General features: G+C 43.8%; 1 protein-coding gene across 1 annotated transcript; it reads left to right on the plus strand.

Moving 5' to 3' along the window:
* Positions 1-35: 35 nt before the first annotated feature.
* On the plus strand, positions 36-18,207 carry LOC124147729 (general transcription factor IIH subunit 3-like). Its single transcript, XM_046518474.2, has 12 exons — positions 36-131; positions 2,517-2,608; positions 3,308-3,414; positions 5,706-5,863; positions 6,989-7,051; positions 7,190-7,248; positions 9,963-10,037; positions 10,269-10,322; positions 10,641-10,709; positions 16,523-16,658; positions 17,174-17,210; positions 17,822-18,207. The coding sequence occupies exons 1-12, from the start codon at positions 122-124 to the stop codon at positions 17,883-17,885; spliced, it is 924 nt and encodes a 307-aa protein (XP_046374430.1). The 5' UTR covers positions 36-121; the 3' UTR covers positions 17,886-18,207.
* Positions 18,208-18,373: the final 166 nt, after the last annotated feature.

Genomic DNA, 18,373 nt, shown 5'->3' on the forward strand with positions numbered 1-18,373 from the left:
TAAACCCAAAACCGGAGTAAAATGATGAACTGCCCGGATTTTAGAGAAAATAAACATGGCGGCTTCCATGAAAATGTGACTTTCCGTCGCTTTTGCATTTGGGAGCAGTTCAGTTTGATGCATGATGTCAGGTGTGTGTTTATGCTTACCCAGAATTTATTTCAGGGTACAGAGCTCTGTCAGTTGATTGTAAAGTCTAACGTGCAGGTTTGAGATAGGCACTGCAGACTAATGTTTTTTTTGGGTTTTTTTATATACCCTCTACTGATCTAGTCCCTAATTACTCAATTTACTGTTCTGATGGAAGAGGCCAAACATTTGTAATTAATAACACCAATAATAGTTGAATAGAAATGAGTCCACTGATAGTCTTTTCATATTGTTGTTGGTGTTCAGTCATGAGTACACATGGTCATATCGGAACATACCGATCATCCATGATCATCTGGAGGAAGAAACATGTATGCCAAAAATATGTTATGGACCAGTCAATTTGAAATATCAATGCATCGAAATGAAAAATGAGTTCATTCCACATTCTCACTGAAGCAAGAGACAGGAGTCTACAATGTATGTTATTAAAAGAAATAACAAAATACATAGGAAGATAATACCACTAACAATTTAATTTCTACATTATTTTTTTAGACTTTATTTTGGATTTCTTAGTGAGTGAGTGAGTGAGTGAGCTTTGTTTTATGCAACAGTAGGTCAGTGATACCATGCTGCCAACTCAGTGAAGGAGGAAAGCCTGCATGGATCCAGACAGTTAAAACTAAAATTAAATTAAAATTACCATGAATATTCGAAAATCTGTTGATGTGAAGTTATCAGATCACAAGATCTTATTGATCATCTAGAGAAAGCAAAATATTGATGGACACTAAAATAATGGATTCACCTTTATGAGGAAATATTTCCATTCAGGTGGAGACATGATGTTGTTAACTTCAATATATTTTACCTATCCTACATTAGTCCTTAATAGATTCACTGCTTACCTTACGACAACAAGAAGACAGCGCAACAGTGATTGTCTTGGCTGAAGAAATAAAGAAGTTGTTGATTTCAAGTCCTACTTTTATGCGGACCACTGCCGCTGTCATGTGACCTCGATGACATGTAAGGTCACCTTCTTCACATCACTGCCTGTCGTGCTACAGCAAGGACATGTCCCGGTGGAGCTTTTCAAATTGGTTTAATTTAGACCTTCAGTTTTCGGCTATAATTCTAAAATTGATCTGCGATGGGTGATGTATTCCTTTCATATCATTTTGACCATGTTGTGTAGATTAATGTGGATTATTTAGGCCATTTTGAATTTGTGTTACAATTATTTGCCTGCCAAGGTGGTCAAATTGTTTACAATTCCCAGCTACGTATGTATATCATATTCATGTGTTTTTAAATATTAGAAGCTTTGGCGTTACATTGAGTTGTGTATATCAATATTGTATACACTTTAAACTCGTTAAAAAAGAATTGCTGATAGAATATTGTTCAATTCTTCAGTACTTTTCCAGTCCCGTTTCATCAACAATTCTTTAATTGCGTAACTGTCTCTTGTGTCATCAACACACGCTAACGTTAGTATGCCACCGGGAATTCACCAGATGGCTACGATATGGATGGGATGGGTAATCAACGAGGGGAAGTCAGAGTTAACTCCCTCCTACTGGCTCCAGTTCATAGGAGGCCTGTTCCAGACAGATCAGGATCTCCTATCAGTGACGAGGGACAGATGGCACAAAATCGTACGCCTCTTGTCACCTGCGCTCCACCAACCACGCACGCTTCACCAATGGCAAGTATTGCTAGGGTTACTCACCTCGACTTAACCAGCAGAGGCCACTTACAACCACATCCAATTCAACAATTCCCGAACCCTTACATCAGGTGCCAGGATCCACTCAAGGCTCAACTAAGGCCTTACCTCAATTGGTGGACTGTAGAGTCGAATATCTTAGGAGTCTCTTTATCTGGGTTACACCTGTTCGTAGATGCCTCCCTTCAGAGGTGGGGTGCTCACCTGCAAGGGCAGACAGCCTCAGGGCTATGGTCTGGCATTCATCAAAAGTGGCACATAAACAACTTGGAGTTGGAAGCATTAATTCTGGTCATATCCCATTGGCAGAATCAGCAACAGTCTGCCCAACTCGCAATATCCACAGACAACAGCAGTATCATGTGGTGCCTGTGCTATCAGGGAACAATGCACTCCCACTCCCTGCTTCAATAGACATTCAGGTTTTTCCATCTAGTGGATTGTCTGGAATTTCAATTCATAGTTCAGCACATCCCCGGATGTCGAAACTGGCCGATGCATTAACACGTCCAGACAAGGTGGCCCCCACCGAGTGGAAACTTCACACAGAAGCATTCTAATTACTGCTTCATAAGTTCAGGCAACCAAACATCAACCTAGAGTAGATACCTCCAACTTGATCCTTAAATAATGGCGGGGAAAGTCGGGCCTAAGTATCATCATGACTGACACTGTTTTGCTATTATTTCAGACAAGGCTGCAAGCAGTCTTTTGGTGATTGTGCTGGACACTAATCCAGTTTGGTGGGGAGAGAATCTAAATGTGGCACAGAGCAGTAGCAAGGTAAACTGCACACAATACTGACTCACACTCTCTGAGTCTCTGAGGCCCTGCTCAAGATAGCATTCTATGATATAGATGGACATCAGTTATCTCTTGTGAACCACAAGGCCTATGTATGATGCTCAATGTGGAGCTCTCTTAATTCTGATCAATTTTAGAAATGACTGTCTTAATAGCCGTATTTAAACTGTTATATGTGACTGTAGAATTACTCTGTCGTTTTTGCCAAGTTTGGTGAAGAAATATTGTACGGTTTTCAAGACCTGCCCCGGAAACGAGTATTACCGCCATTTTCAGTCAAAGTCGTTGCTGTGGAAACATTGAAAAATACATTTTTATAAAATCCCAAACTATCTAAAGGCACCAGTTTACCACTAGACCTATCTATGTACCAAGTTTGGTTAAGATATCTCTCAGGGTTTATGAGTTCTGCTCTGGAAACGTGGCGGACGGAATGATGGAAAGATGGAAGAACGGACAGACAGCACCCATTCCTATATCCCCCTTCCACTTTGTTATAGTTAAGCCCACATTATTAATTATATAATCACACTACTGTGCTGTACTACACTACACTAATCTACACATTGTTAAACAACCATACTAACAATCCTCTATGAATCCGTCGGTAAACAACAAACATACAGTACAAAATGTGATAAACGTATGTGTCTATACCACCATTTGTCCATGTTGCAGTTGAGCCTGTCACAGTGTGTGGATGCAGTGATGGTGTTTGCTAATGCTCACCTGATGCTGGGGCATCACAACCAGCTGGCTGTCATAGCTGCCCACACCAACCAGAGGTAGGGAGGGAGGGAGGGTTGGGCTGCTACACACCAACCAGAGGGAGGGAGGGAAGGGCTGCTACACACCAACCAGAGGGAGGGAGGGAAGGGCTGCTACACACCATCCAGAGGTAGAGAGGAATGGGCTGCTACACACCAACCAGGGGTAGAGAGGAAGGGGCTGCTACACACCAACCAGAGGTAGAGAGGAAGGGGCTGCTACACACCAACCAGAGGTAGAGAGGAAGGGGCTGCTACACACCAACCAGAGGTAGAGAGGAATGGGCTGCTACACACCAACCAGAGGTAGAGAGGGAGGGAGGGAAGGGCTGCTACACACCAACCAGAGGTAGGGAGGGAGGGAGGGTTGGGCTGCTACACACCAACCAGAGGGAGGGAGGGAAGGGCTGCTACACACCAACCAGAGGTAGAGAGGAATGGGCTGCTACACACCAACCAGAGGTAGAGAGGGAGGGAGGGAAGGGCTGCTACACACCAACCAGAGGGAGGGAGGGAAGGGCTGCTACACACCAACCAGAGGTAGAGAGGAATGGGCTGCTACACACCAACCAGAGGTAGGGAGGGAGGGAGGGTTGGGCTGCTACACACCAACCAGAGGGAGGGAGGGAAGGGCTGCTACACACCAACCAGAGGTAGAGAGGAATGGGCTGCTACACACCAACCAGAGGTAGAGAGGGAGGGAGGGAAGGGCTGCTACACACCAACCAGAGGTAGAGAGGAATGGGCTGCTACACACCAACCAGAGGTAGGGAGGGAGGGAGGGTTGGGCTGCTACACACCAACCAGAGGGAGGGAGGGAAGGGCTGCTACACACCAACCAGAGGGAGGGAGGGAAGGGCTGCTACACACCATCCAGAGGTAGAGAGGAATGGGCTGCTACACACCAACCAGGGGTAGAGAGGAAGGGGCTGCTACACACCAACCAGAGGTAGAGAGGAAGGGGCTGCTACACACCAACCAGAGGTAGAGAGGAAGGGGCTGCTACACACCAACCAGAGGTAGAGAGGAAGGGGCTGCTACACACCAACCAGAGGTAGAGAGGAAGGGGCTGCTACACACCAACCAGAGGTAGAGAGGAAGGGGCTGCTACACACCAACCAGAGGTAGAGAGGAATGGGCTGCTACACACCAACCAGAGGTAGAGAGGAAGGGGCTGCTACACACCAACCAGAGGTAGAGAGGAATGGGCTGCTACACACCAACCAGAGGTAGAGAGGAAGGGGCTGCTACACACCAACCAGAGGTAGAGAGGAAGGGGCTGCTACACACCAACCAGAGGTAGACAGGGAGGGAGGGGCTGCTACACACCAACCAGAGGTAGAGAGGGAGGGAGGGGCTGCTACACACCAACCAGAGGTAGACAGGGAGGGAGGGGCTGCTACACACCAACCAGAGGTAGAGAGGGAGGGAGGGACTGCTACACACCAACCAGAGGTAGAGAGGGGCTGCTACACACCAACCAGAGGGAGGGAGGGGCTGCTACACACCATCCAGAGGGAGGGAGGGGCTGCTACACACCAACAAGAGGTCAGAGGGAGGGGCTGCTACACACCAACAAGAGGTCAGAGGGAGGGGCTGCTACACACCAACAAGAGGTCAGAGGGAGGGGCTGCTACACACCAACCAGAGGTAGAGAGGGAGGGGCTGCTACACACCATCCAGAGGGAGGGAGGGGCTGCTACACACCAACCAGAGGTAGAGAGGGAGGGGCTGCTACACACCAACCAGAGGTAGAGAGGGAGGGGCTGCTACACACCAACCAGAGGTAGAGAGGGAGGGAGGGACTGCTACACACCATCCAGAGGGAGGGAGGGGCTGCTACACACCAACCAGAGGTCAGAGGGAGGGGCTGCTACACACCAACCAGAGGTAGAGAGGGAGGGAGGGGCTGCTACACACCAACCAGAGGTCAGAGGGAGGGGCTGCTACGCACCAGGATATCTGTGTGGGAGGGTGGTAGCTCGAGTGTTGCCTTGGAGTCATCAGGGATCGGTCTGGAGGAGGGAGGTCTCTGATGCACTTGAACCTCCTTCCTCACATTGACAATCATACAGTGTTTACCATGTTTTCAGAAATGTATTTGATAATGAGGAAATTATGTTATAAAATCACAGGTAATTCCACACAAATGTGTCAAACTATGACACGTGTCCTGTCAGAGGAAATTTACATGTATAAAATGGCCTTCTATTCTGTTGTTGAGCATTGATTGTTCATGGAGGAGGAGTTACTTAAAGCAATGAGGACACTTGATTTTGAATGTGAAGTTGTTGCTTCCCCATTTGCAGTGAGTTCCTGTACCCGAGGGAGGAGGCTGCAGCAGCAGTCGAAACAGGGGATGGGGATGCGGAGATGGAGCAGTATCGCCAGGTGGATGGGAAGTATGAACTTTTTGGGCGGGTCAACGCACAGATACAGGCTCAGATCCAGCAGCTGGTTTTACAAGGTACAAACATGAATTTGTAGTACCCTTAATGTGCTAAGCCAAACTTTGATTTGGGGTAGGGAGGTCACTTGAATTACAATCTGGAGCAACCCCCTATGTTTTCGTATTTGCCAAAAAGGCATTAGTCATGCTGCACATGATCCTTTGTCAACATTTTATTGCACCATCTAATCCAGTGATTTTGACACAAAAGGCTGTATACAGGTCAATGACTTGGACCTAAAAAATGTAATAAGTCAATGGCAAAAGTCAGTAAGTCAAATAAACAAAGATGGCGGATGCAGTATTATTTCAAAGTTAAATCAGTACTTTAAAAAAAATCTGGCATAGCTTCACGCACCCGGCTACCTACCATTCATTATGTGAATGTTGAATGAAGCACCATAACATCTCTGGTTCAATGCAGCTGAAAGTTTACAATGCCATGCTTATTCCACGATGATGACACCTGAATTGTTCACGATTTTCTAATTCTTTTGCTGTAGCAACCATATTGAAAAATCTGTTTATTGTTTAGTTAGTTGTTAGTAGTTCAACACATGTTCTGTTTTTTGGGCAATATTTTGAAGTTTACTTTGTTTTGACCACTCTCTAAAATTCTCTTAAAATGCAGACCTCACAGTGTTAACTACTTCTCCCCTGAAACTGACTGAGGGAGCTGAAATTTGACATGTATGATTCTCCTTATGTTATGATCACATCATAGCTTGTTCAAATCAATAGTACCCCATAAAGATCTGCGGTAGAATAGGTCTTCAGCAACCCATGCTTGCCGTAAAAGGCAACTATGTTTGTCGTAAGAGGCGACTTACGTGATTGGGTGGTCAGGTTCGCTGACATGGTTGATGCATGTCATTGTATCCCAGTTGAGTGGTTCAAAGCTCATGACATCAATCACTGGATTGTCTGGTCCAGACTGCCGTCATTTAGCTGGAATATTGCTGAGTGACTAAAACAACAAACAAACAAATCAGATCATTAGCATGATTACAGTTTAGTGCTTTACTCCTCAGTTTTTGTACAGGAAGTATGGGAAAGCAGTGCTGACAGCTATATGTTTTTTAGTCTTTTTAGTTTTGAATGTCACAGTTTGAGGTCATTTCTAAGTGAAATGGTATGTTTCAGGCTTGGAGGGGGAGCTGTATTCGGACTCCCTCATTGCAGGCCCTCTCAGCATGGCGCTGTGCTGTATCCTTCCTCCTTATACAGTGTAGAACCTTTGTCAGGGTCCAACCATTTGATATTGGGGGAGGGGCCTCAGATTGTGGGGTGTGATGATGTGCAATAGACTGGGCTGACACTAGCAGGTTTTCCTGAACCAAACAGATATCCATCGCATGGAAAAAGAAAGTGGATCTGGCCTGGTACTGACTTCAAGAATCTTGGTAGGTGTTGGTTTACATTGGTGTTGGACACTGAATGGGTTGGGATGCTGACACTGAAGGGGTTGGGATGCTGACACTGAAGGGGTTGGTACGCTGACACTGAAGGGGTTGGGATGCTGACACTCAATGGGTTGGTACGCTGACACTGAAAGGGTTGGGATGCTAGACACTGAAGAGGTTGATACGCTGACACTGAATTGGTTGGGATGCTAACACTGAAGGGGTTGGTACGCTGACACTGAAGGGGTTGGGATGCTAACACTGAAGGGGTTGGGATGCTAGACACTGAATGGGTTGGGATGCTGACACTGAAGGGGTTGGTACGCTGACACTGAAGGGGTTGGGATGCTAACACTGAAGGGGTTGGGATGCTAGACACTGAATGGGTTGGGATGCTGACACTGAAGGGGTTTGGGATGCTAGACACTGAAGGGGTTGGTACGCTGACACTGAATGGGTTGGGATGCTGACACTGAAGGGGTTGGTACGCTGACACTGAAGGGGTTGGTATGCTGACACTGAATGGGTTGGGATGCTGACACTGAAGGGGTTGGTACGCTGACACTGAATGGGTTGGGATGCTGACACTGAAGGGGTTGGTACGCTGACACTGAAGGGGTTGGTACGCTGACACTGAATGGGTTGGGATCGTAACACTGAAGGGGTTGGTACGCTGACACTGAATGGGTTGGGATGCTGACACTGAAGGGGTTGGGATGCTAGACACTGAATGGGTTGGGATGCTGACACTGAATGGGTTGGGATGCTGACACTGAAGGGGTTGGGATGCTGACACTGAAGGGGTTGGGATGCTGACACTGAAGGGGTTGGGATGCTAGACACTGAAGGGGTTGGGATGCTAGACACTGAATGGGTTGGTACGCTGACACTGAAGGGGTTGGGATGCTAGACACTGAAGGGGTTGGGATGGTAACACTGAAGGGGTTGGTACGCTGACACTGAAGGGGTTGGGATGCTAGACACTGAATGGGTTGGGATGCTAGACACTGAATGGGTTGGGATGCTGACACTGAAGGGGTTGGGATGCTGACACTGAATGGGTTGGGATGCTGACACTGAATGGGTTGGGATGCTGACACTGAATGGGTTGGGATGCTAGACACTGAATGGGTTGGGATGCTAGACACTGAAGGGGTTGGTACGCTGACACTGAAGGGGTTGGGATGCTAGACACTGAAGGGGTTGGGATGGTAACACTGAAGGGGTTGGTACGCTGACACTGAAGGGGTTGGGATGCTAGACACTGAATGGGTTGGGATGCTAGACACTAATGGGTTGGGATGCTGACACTGAAGGGGTTGGGATACTGACACTGAATGGGTTGGGATGCTGACACTGAATGGGTTGGGATGCTGACACTGAAGGGGTTGGGATGCTGACACTGAAGGGGTTGGGATGCTGACACTGAAGGGGTTGGGATGCTGACACTGAATGGGTTGGGATGCTGACACTGAAGGGGTTGGGATGCTGACACTGAAGGGGTTGGGATGCTAGACACTGAATGGGTTGGTATGCTGACACTGAAGGACTTTTGACGCTGAAGGGGTTTGGATGCTGACACTGAACTGGTTTCCACTTGCTATCAAAGCGTTACACAAAGCGTTATCTACTGAATAATCTACTTTCAGGGATGTGAGCAGGTTTTCCTGAAAAAAAGAGGAAAAGTCTAGGGGGGCCTGGGGGCATGCCCAGAAATTTTTTAAACATTTGATTGCATTTTAAGCAATTTCGTGCAGTTTGGACAACATTAACACCAAGAAATGTAATAAGTCAATGGCAAAAGTCAATAAGTCAAATTAACAAGATGGCAGATGCAGTAAAATTTCGAAGTTAAATCAGTACTATTAAAAAATCTGGCATAGCTTCCGCACACCTGGCTACCTGCCAGGTCTGGGGGCAATACTGCCATAAACTTCAACCCCCATCCCCCAGACACAAGGACACACAAGGACAACTGTCACAAGCGTGCAATGTCTGACCCTTTCCCCATGTTGAAGCATATTGAAAAAAACTTACCTTGTACTTACTTACCTTTTGTTGAAAAAAACAAAACTCCATTGCAAATATAAGACATTAATACAACATATATCCTCATGTTATGGGGTTTTGGACACTGAAGAAACATTCATAGTTTTCTCGCTAATCACATGAACAACTGTAAAACATCTCTTTCACTTACAGGCTTATAGACAACTTTATCTTAAAAACAAGCCATCATCTGACTTTACATTAACAATTTCTGTGTGACGCCACACCCCACGTTTAAGTGCAAGTATTCATGTCAGAAAGCGTATGATATCCGAAAACCTATGCTGCTGAAAGCTCTGATCGAAAACAGGACAATCCGCGACGATTGTCCGGTTTTCGATCATATTTTTCAGCGTGTTTTTTTTAAATCTTTGATTATACTTTTACGCAGAAAATGATTTTTCACCAGGAGAACTGTTTTAAAAAACGCGATTTTCCGCTTTTCCGCGGAGATTTCACATCCCTGTACTTTGATATTGTTGAGAATTTATGTGGATGGCTCCACAGTTTGAAGTTTGTGTGTCGGAAATGACGAGAGCTGACATCTTGGCTGTTTGTTTATGAACACTCTATGTCAGGATTTACAGAGAGGAGTGTACAGACATGGGAGAAAGCTGAAACAAGACAGGTTCACTTCCTGCATAACAGTTTGTCTCCTGTTGCAGGTGATCAAAGGCTCGGAGGACAACCCCACTCAATACATGAACTTCATGAATGCTGTGTTCACTGCTCAGAAACAGGTAATGACCACTGGTCCTGCACAGAGTGCTTGCTGGAAGTAGACACTTGAAGGTTCTAAGTTACCTCGTGTATGACTCGTACAAGTGTACTGAGTGCTTGCTGGAAGTAGACACTTAAAGGTTCTAAGTTACCTCGTGTATGACTCGTACAAGTTTACTGAGATTCTTCCATTGACCAGCTTCTACATGTGTGCTGAGATATGTAATGATGTCATGATCATTTCCTTTCAGAATGTAGTGGTGGATGCTTGTATCCTGGACAATGAGTCGGGACTGCTGCAGCAAGTAGGTGCTTACCAAGATAACCACCCCTTGGAGCCAATAGTAATATGTATCCTGTATGCCCCCTTTACAACTCGCATGAATCCCTGTCATAATGCTACATAGTGCCACTGGCAAAATGTGTTCTGAGAGTCTACACTAGTTTCTGTGGTACCTGGCAAGATTGTGTAGAGAAATGATGTATGATTGTAAAGAGAGCCAGTGTATGATTTAGTAGGGAAACCATCTGTGATTGTTTAAGATGCAGTAGTTGAGAAATTATTGATTGATTGGAGAAGAGCAGTTTTTTTGTGATGTAGTGACAGTGGTTATTGTTGGCAGGCCTGTGACATCACTGGTGGGATCTACCTCAAGGTGCCTCAGATGCTGGGTCTCCTCCAGTACCTGCTGGTGAGTATGTCCTCCCTTACCTGTTGGAGATGTCCTCCCTTACCTGTTGGCGAGTATGTCCTCCCTTACCTGTTGGCGAGTATGTCCTCCCTTACCTGTTGGCGAGTATGTCCTCCCTTACCTGTTCGAGATGTCCTTCCTTACCTGTTGGAGAGTATGTCCTCCCTTACCTGTTGGACAGTATGTCCTCCCTTACCTGTTGGACAGTATGTCCTCCCTTACATGTTGGAGAGTATGTCCTCCCTTACCTGTTGGAGGGTATGTCCTCCCTTACCTGTTGGTGGGTATGTCCTCCCTTACCTGTTGGTGGGTATGTCCTCCCTTACCTGTTGGAAAGTATGTCCTCCCTTACCTTTTGGAGGGTATGTCCTCCCTTACCTGTTGGACAGTATGTCCTCCCTTACCTGTTGGACAGTATGTCCTCCCTTACCTGTTGGAGAGTATGTCCTCCCGTACCTGTTGGAGAGTATGTCCTCCCTTACCTGTTGGAGAGTATGTCCTCCCTTACATGTTGGTGAGTATGTCCTCCCTTACCTGTTGGAGAGTATGTCCTCCCGTACCTGTTGGACAGTTGGTATGTCCTCCCTTACCTGTTGGAGAGTATGTCCTCCAGTACCTGCTGGTGGGTATGTCCTCCCTTACCTGTTGGACAGTATGCCCTCCCTCACATGTTGGAGAGTATGTCCTCCCTTACCTGTTGGAGAGTATGTCCTTCCTTACCTGTTGGTGGGTATGTCCTCCCTTACCTGTTGGACAGTATGTCCTCCCTTACCTGTTGGACAGTATGTCCTCCCTCACATATTGGAGAGTATGTCCTCCCTTACCTGCTGATGAGTATGTCGTCCCCTAGCTGTTGGAGAGTATGTCCTCCCTTACCTGTTGGTGAGTATGTCCTCCCTTACCTGTTGGACAGTATGTCCTCCCTTACCTGTTGGTGAGTATGTCCTCCCTTACCTGCTGGTGAGTATGAGCTCCCTTACCTGCTGGTGAGTATGAGCTCCCTTACCTGTTGGAGATGTCCTCCCTTACCTGTTGGAGAGTATGTCCTCCCTTACCTGTTGGAGAGTATGTCCTCCCTTACCTGTTGGTGAGTATGTCCTTCCTTACCTGTTGGTGGGTATGTCCTCCCTTACCTGTTGGACAGTATGTCCTCCCTTACCTGTTGGACAGTATGTCCTCCCTCACATATTGGAGAGTATGTCCTCCCTTACCTGATGATGAGTATGTCGTCCCCTAGCTGTTGGGGAGTATGTCCTTCCTTACCTGTTGGAGAGTATGTCCTCCCTTACCTGTTGGAGAGTATGTCCTCCCTTACCTGTTGGAGATGTGCTCCCTTACCTGTTGGAGAGTATGTCCTCCCTTACCTGTTGGAGAGTATGTCCTCCCTTACCTGTTGGAGATGTCCTCCCTTACCTGTTGGTGACATAGTACTGGATGAATGCATCAGTATGCTGCAGTGACATAGTACTGGATGAATACATCAGTATGCTGAAGTGACATAGTACTGGATGAATGCATCAGTATGCTGCACTGACATAGTACTGGATGAATGCATCAGTATGCTGCACTGACATAGTACTGGATGAATGCATCAATATGCTGCAGTGACATAGTACTGGATGAATACATCAGTATGCTGAAGTGACATAGTACTGGATGAATGCATCAGTATGCTGCACTGACATAGTACTGGATGAATGCATCAGTATGCTGCAGTGACATAGTACTGGATGAATGCATCAGTATGCTGCAGTGACATAGTACTCGATGAATGCATCAGTATGCTGCAGTGACATAGTACTGGATGAATGCATCAGTATGCTGCAGTGACATAGACCTGGATGAATGCATCAGTATGCTGCAGTGACATAGTATTGGATGAATGCATCAGTATGCTGCAGTGACATAGTACTCGATGAATGCATCAGTATGCTAATATGGTACCAGATGAGTTTCTTCCTATTGTATCAGGGGGTAATAAGTGTATCAGTGCATGCTAATTATTACTGAGGCTGTCTTGCATGTCAAAAATTGATTATCTAGTTTGGCTGCTGGGCTTCTGCTTGTTTCTGGGCCAAGATTTGATTAATGTTCTTGCCATGGGAAAACCCTGCAGTCCTAGGCGAGGTCACCTGTCCCTGGCGCCTGCAGGACAGTGGTTGCTAGGCAACATATGCAACAACACTTTGATCAATGGGAAGCTGTATGTTTGATGAGGACATCTGAGAGCAGTGTAATAAATGAGGTGATTGTGTTGCCCTGGCTGCAGGGCTGACCGCTGTATGGCCAGTGTAATGGTGACACCACCACGTCGTCATGTCAGACACATGGATCAACAGTCTGGGGTGAATGGAACCATTGGTGTTGCAGCGGTAGCGTCACTCACTGTGGCAGTTTGCAACATGCTCAGCTCATGACAATGTAGGTCACCTGCATGGGTAATCCACAGCTTAAAATGTCAACAAGATGGCCACTTAACAAACATTGCTGTCATTGTTGATATTCAAATATTTTTCACATATATATTGAGGAAAAACAAACTTTGTCATCTTATTGGATTTGAACTATAAATATGTCATCCTAAGGAAACCTCCCTCAGTCGGGCAAATATAGAGTATATGACCATATGACCCATATTACGTACATGTATGTTATGCAGTTACATACCACATGCATCATGGTATTGGATTACATTTCTGTTCCAATTACAAATAAAAAGCAGTGGGGTAGCCTAGTGTTAAAAGTGTTTGTTCGTCTCACCGAAGACCCGGGTTTGATTCCCCACATGAGTACAATGTGTAAAGCCCATTTCTGGTGTCCCCTGCCGTGATATTGCTGGAACATTGCAAAAAGCAGTGTAAAACCATATTCACTCACTCACTCACTCACTCTAATTTTAAATACAATATATTTGTACAATATAATTGTAATAAAGAAGTTGTTCATCCATAAATTCTTATCCATACTTAATATACTTATTCTTTGACAGATGAAATGTCTTCTCAAGTCTTTTCCAATGAATTATGACATCATATCATGGGCTTGGTTGTTTGTATGTATGTTTTGAACACCAAACGCATTGTATTCACTTTTAAAATGTTAAGTACATTAATATTTTGTACATACGATTCAAACAGAAGTTCTGATTTCATGGCTGTATAAAATACAAGTGATGGTTTATCTGTGAGAAGTGAATGCTAGTTTTGTTGAGCACAGTCAAGGACATGTTGTTTCAGAACAAAGATAAATGCTTCTTCATTACCATCTCCCTTGGGTATCCGAAGCTGTAACTAAACAGCCAATCTCTGCCAATTTGAGTATTTCCTGTCACAAGTATCGCGTAGCACTCAATAACACTAATGTCTGTATGTGGGCATTGATAAAACATGTAACCAATATTTAATACATATGATGTAATATTTTGTATAGAGTGGAAATTTTCCTTATGCAACAGCATTTGGCAAGCAATAATTTATATTTAGAACATATTTACAAAATTTTCTACGTGTAATTTCTATTTTTTCGCTTTGAGTGTATCCCCACAACTCAATAAAATACAATGTCGGTACTATTTTGGTGTCAAATATTTGACAGGCATTATTCGCATATTATATATGAAGTATTTTAATAGTATACAGTGCTGAACTTGCCTGTTCTGCTAGTGGATTAACTTAGGAGTTATCATTGGACCCAGATATTTATAGGAGCTAACAGTCTTAAGTGGTACATTATTATAGGCCCATCTTTCCTATCTACATAGTCTGGCGCCAGTTTTTAATATCTACAGTAATATTAGCTTTGTGTGTATTTATTTACACTCCCCATATTTCACAATATAATCATCTTTGTAATCTTATTATAGTATCTGCTCCCAGTATCCGTTCATCTGCAAACAATAAACAAATTATGCTGTACATCTCCTCTGATATGAACACACCATCATCTACCTTAGAGCCAACACATTCCACTAATTCCTTAATAAAAACTGAGAAACGTTTAGGACTGAGAGTACATTCTTGTTGGACACCAACCGATCATGTAAAATATTCAGATAGTCTTTCCATTACCTGCAGAAACTGCAAATTTAACGTGACTATACATACTCTGAATAACTCTTAAGAATTTACTGTGAATGCCATTGTTAAAACATCAATTTATTTCTATACACAGTATGATATGCTTTCCTTTAGTCTGCAAAACCGCAGTAAAATGTACCTTTTTATGTTTAATGTGTTTCTGTATTAATGCCTGTAAAATTAATATCTTGTCCACAGTGGAATGATTTTTTCGGAACCCACCTTGGTATTCTCCAATAATGTCTTTATCTTCTAGGAAAGTATCCAGTCTCTTGTTCAGTATGTAAGCAAATATTCTACACCTGGTGGTGAGTTAAGTAAAGAGACTTCTCTATAGTTTGTAGGGTCTTCTGTATTGCCTTTCTTATGTAGGTCTATTATGATGGATGTAGTCCAATGGGTGTAGTTGAGACAATTTAAGAGCATAGTCAAAATGCATAATTTTTTAAAATGCAATGAATATGTTGGATCCCACAACAAAAACCAAATTTCATTATATTTTGAACAAAAATAACCAAGTCATGGTCATAACTATATTTATACTCAAAAACCCTTAGACCCGAGAACGTCCAGTTCATTTGTGGCAAAAATTACAGACACTGAAAATTGTTGTTTAGGCCCGCACAAAAGGCGGACAAATTTATTACAAGGTATATACGCCTAAGCGTACAATTCATCAATCCGAAATTGTATGAAATAAGCCACAAAGACGGGGGAATCAACGCATACACGCACATGACTAAGAAAAAGGAACCTAAATAGCGAGATAGAGAGGAGGAGGCTTGGGAGGAGGTGGTTTTAAGTTGCTAAAATGAGACAGGGCAAAACACGTCTGGAGCGGGCGGCTATCCAAGCGGAGATGCGCGTTAATCAGAAAGCTAACGTGGATGACGCTAACGTGGATGACGTCACCGTTACGTCATATCTTTTAAGTGACGTATTGATTCCCGCCATGAGGTGTAACCGGGCAGCGTGCATGAAGCGCAACTGGGTTTTTTCCCATAAAACAATTTTTTGAATTTTTTTGCATTTTTTAATATGGTGGCCATATTGAACATCAAATTCAAATCTCTCGTCATTGGTGAGAACATGTATGTAAAGTTTTGGCTTCATTGGTTTCATGGTTTCTGAGATGATGTGTATGCTGGACGGTGATGTCTGACATAGGTCGGACGAAGAGTCCATGACATAAACTCACTTCACTTTCAGTCAGGTAAGCTAACCACGAGTAGGTCCAAATTAATTTAGACTGGGGTTTGATTATGGATGAGAGCTGAAACATTGTAAGGATGATTAGGACATACATTTCAGATTCGTTCAGACTTTATTACCGGCCCCTATGCCATTGTTGCAAACATAACAATATTACATCTCACAAACTGATATCCTCAGCAATAATATCATTAACGTCATGGTGCCTGCAAATAAGTTTGATATTTCATGCTTTGTTTGTTTATGATGTCTCTTCTGATGTTTTATGGCACATCAAGAATTGGCTTACCACATTGTTACCAGTTGTTCAGCCCTTTTCATGGAGCAATGTGGAGCTTTTGTTACCTTCATTACTTTTGAAAATTTGATTTGGAATATTTGAATGTTGAGTCAATTTCATCTAATATTTCAACAAAATATTTCTATTTCAAGATATGGTCTGCATCCAAAACCTGCTTCCAGATTTGTAGGGATATTATGTATGTATCTGATTATGACTTGCTCATGGTGACTTTGTGTTGACAGTGGGTGTTCTTGCCAGACCCTTTAGTGAGGGACAAGCTAACCCTGCCCCCCAAGGATCAGGTTGACTACCGGGCCGCCTGCTTCTGTCACCGCAACCTCATCGACGTGGGATATGTCTGCTCTGTCTGTCTTTCAAGTAAGTCAACACAAGTCTTGTTCACCACAGGATGTCAAGGTATTAACTTGTTGAGTTATAGTATATTGAGGTATTAACTTGGAGTGCTTATGGCATGGCATGTGGTCCATTGTCTATCAGTCTTTTCTGAACTAGGCAAGTGATGAAATAGGAGGATATTTGAAGGGGGCATGAGTTGCTTCCCTTGGGCACACCAGAAAGCTATATTTGTGGGTTCGAATCCTGGTTTGCCCTGATTATGTGTTTAGGTATGTCCGCACCATACTCCTGCTTGTGGTAAATGCCGGAGACCTGCACCTTTGGGCCTACCTCCCACATTGTACTGACTCACCGTGATATGACACAATACAGCACAAAGCAGCGACAACCCCAACTCACTCACTCATGCTAAATTGAAAGATTCAATGTTTTCTTTAAATGACCAAAAGGTTTAAAGAAAATGGCATAAATGACAAAACCCAGCTTTCTATTTTAAAATTTTGTTGCTGGTAACCAAATAGCATTTCCTGTTTCAGTTTTCTGCAACTTCAGTCCGATCTGTTCGACATGTCAGTAAGTGTTTCTACTGCAGTAACTGATGCCTCATCTGGTAGGATATTGTGTCACTGTCATATTTCGGGAGTCCTTTAACTACATATTTTAGGTCAGATTATCGCCAACATGAAGCAGTGCTGCTACAGAATCATTGCCTGAAGGTGGAATTTACCATACAAAACAGGGAATAACTCCATTTTGTCAACTGCTTGCATATTCCTCACTGCAAAAGTGAATGAACCTTATACACTAACACACATCAGTTATTATCTATTCTAATAGATCAATGTATTATCTATTATCTACACATGGTTAAAGTATTTTCCAAAGAGAAATGCTATAATAACTAGGTAAATACAGTAAACTATGTTTATAACCAACCTTCTTTTTGGTCCTGGCCATTTGCTGTATATATGCTTAACTAAAACTAGTGGTCCCTTTGAGTTTGTTATGACCGTAGTTTACTGTACTCTGAATACAGAAAAGTGGATATGCTAAAGCATGTATTTTACTCCAGATTCCCAGTGCATACAGCTTTCAAATGCCAGTCAAATGTGTACTACAAGAAAGTGCCTGCCTACATTATAAACCCAGGAAATCTGTCAGAGTTTGTTATTTTTATTTTTCAGAACTACATTCAAGTTTCTTGGCCCACCAAAATTGTTGAAAAAGAAGTCAAAGAAGACAAGCTGACAACTGTGTCAACGTGTGCAGTTCAGCAGATATATCCTGATAAGGGATCATCTTGCAGCTGGGAATACCACACCATTCTGGGCCAAACACTTTTCACTCTACAATCCCAAACCTGTCTCTCTGTATTATTTTCAGCAACTGTCAAAGACATTTGACAAAACTCTGGCTTGAGACTGCCACAGTGTTGGCCACTTGGGACCGGTGTGTACAGATTGAACAGTGTCATGGACTCATCTGAAAATGTTGGCAATAACTGTAAATTACCAGTACCACTGAGTTTGTTAAGTGGAAAAGAAAATGTATAAACATGTATTTTAAAGAATATTGTTTTGGAGGATCTCATTTTCATAATACTCCACCACCAAACGTTTGCCTAAGGAAAGGGTCCATCCATCAGTGTTCCAGAAACTACCGTAGGTGGCGACTCCTCAAAATCTCTGTCAAAGCAGGGTGAGGGTTCAGTTCATGAGCAAGACTCAAAACCATAT

Source organism: Haliotis rufescens, unplaced genomic scaffold (assembly GCF_023055435.1).
Source record: "Haliotis rufescens isolate VD_foot unplaced genomic scaffold, xgHalRufe1.0.p SCAF_36, whole genome shotgun sequence".
NCBI lineage: Eukaryota > Metazoa > Mollusca > Gastropoda > Lepetellida > Haliotidae > Haliotis > Haliotis rufescens.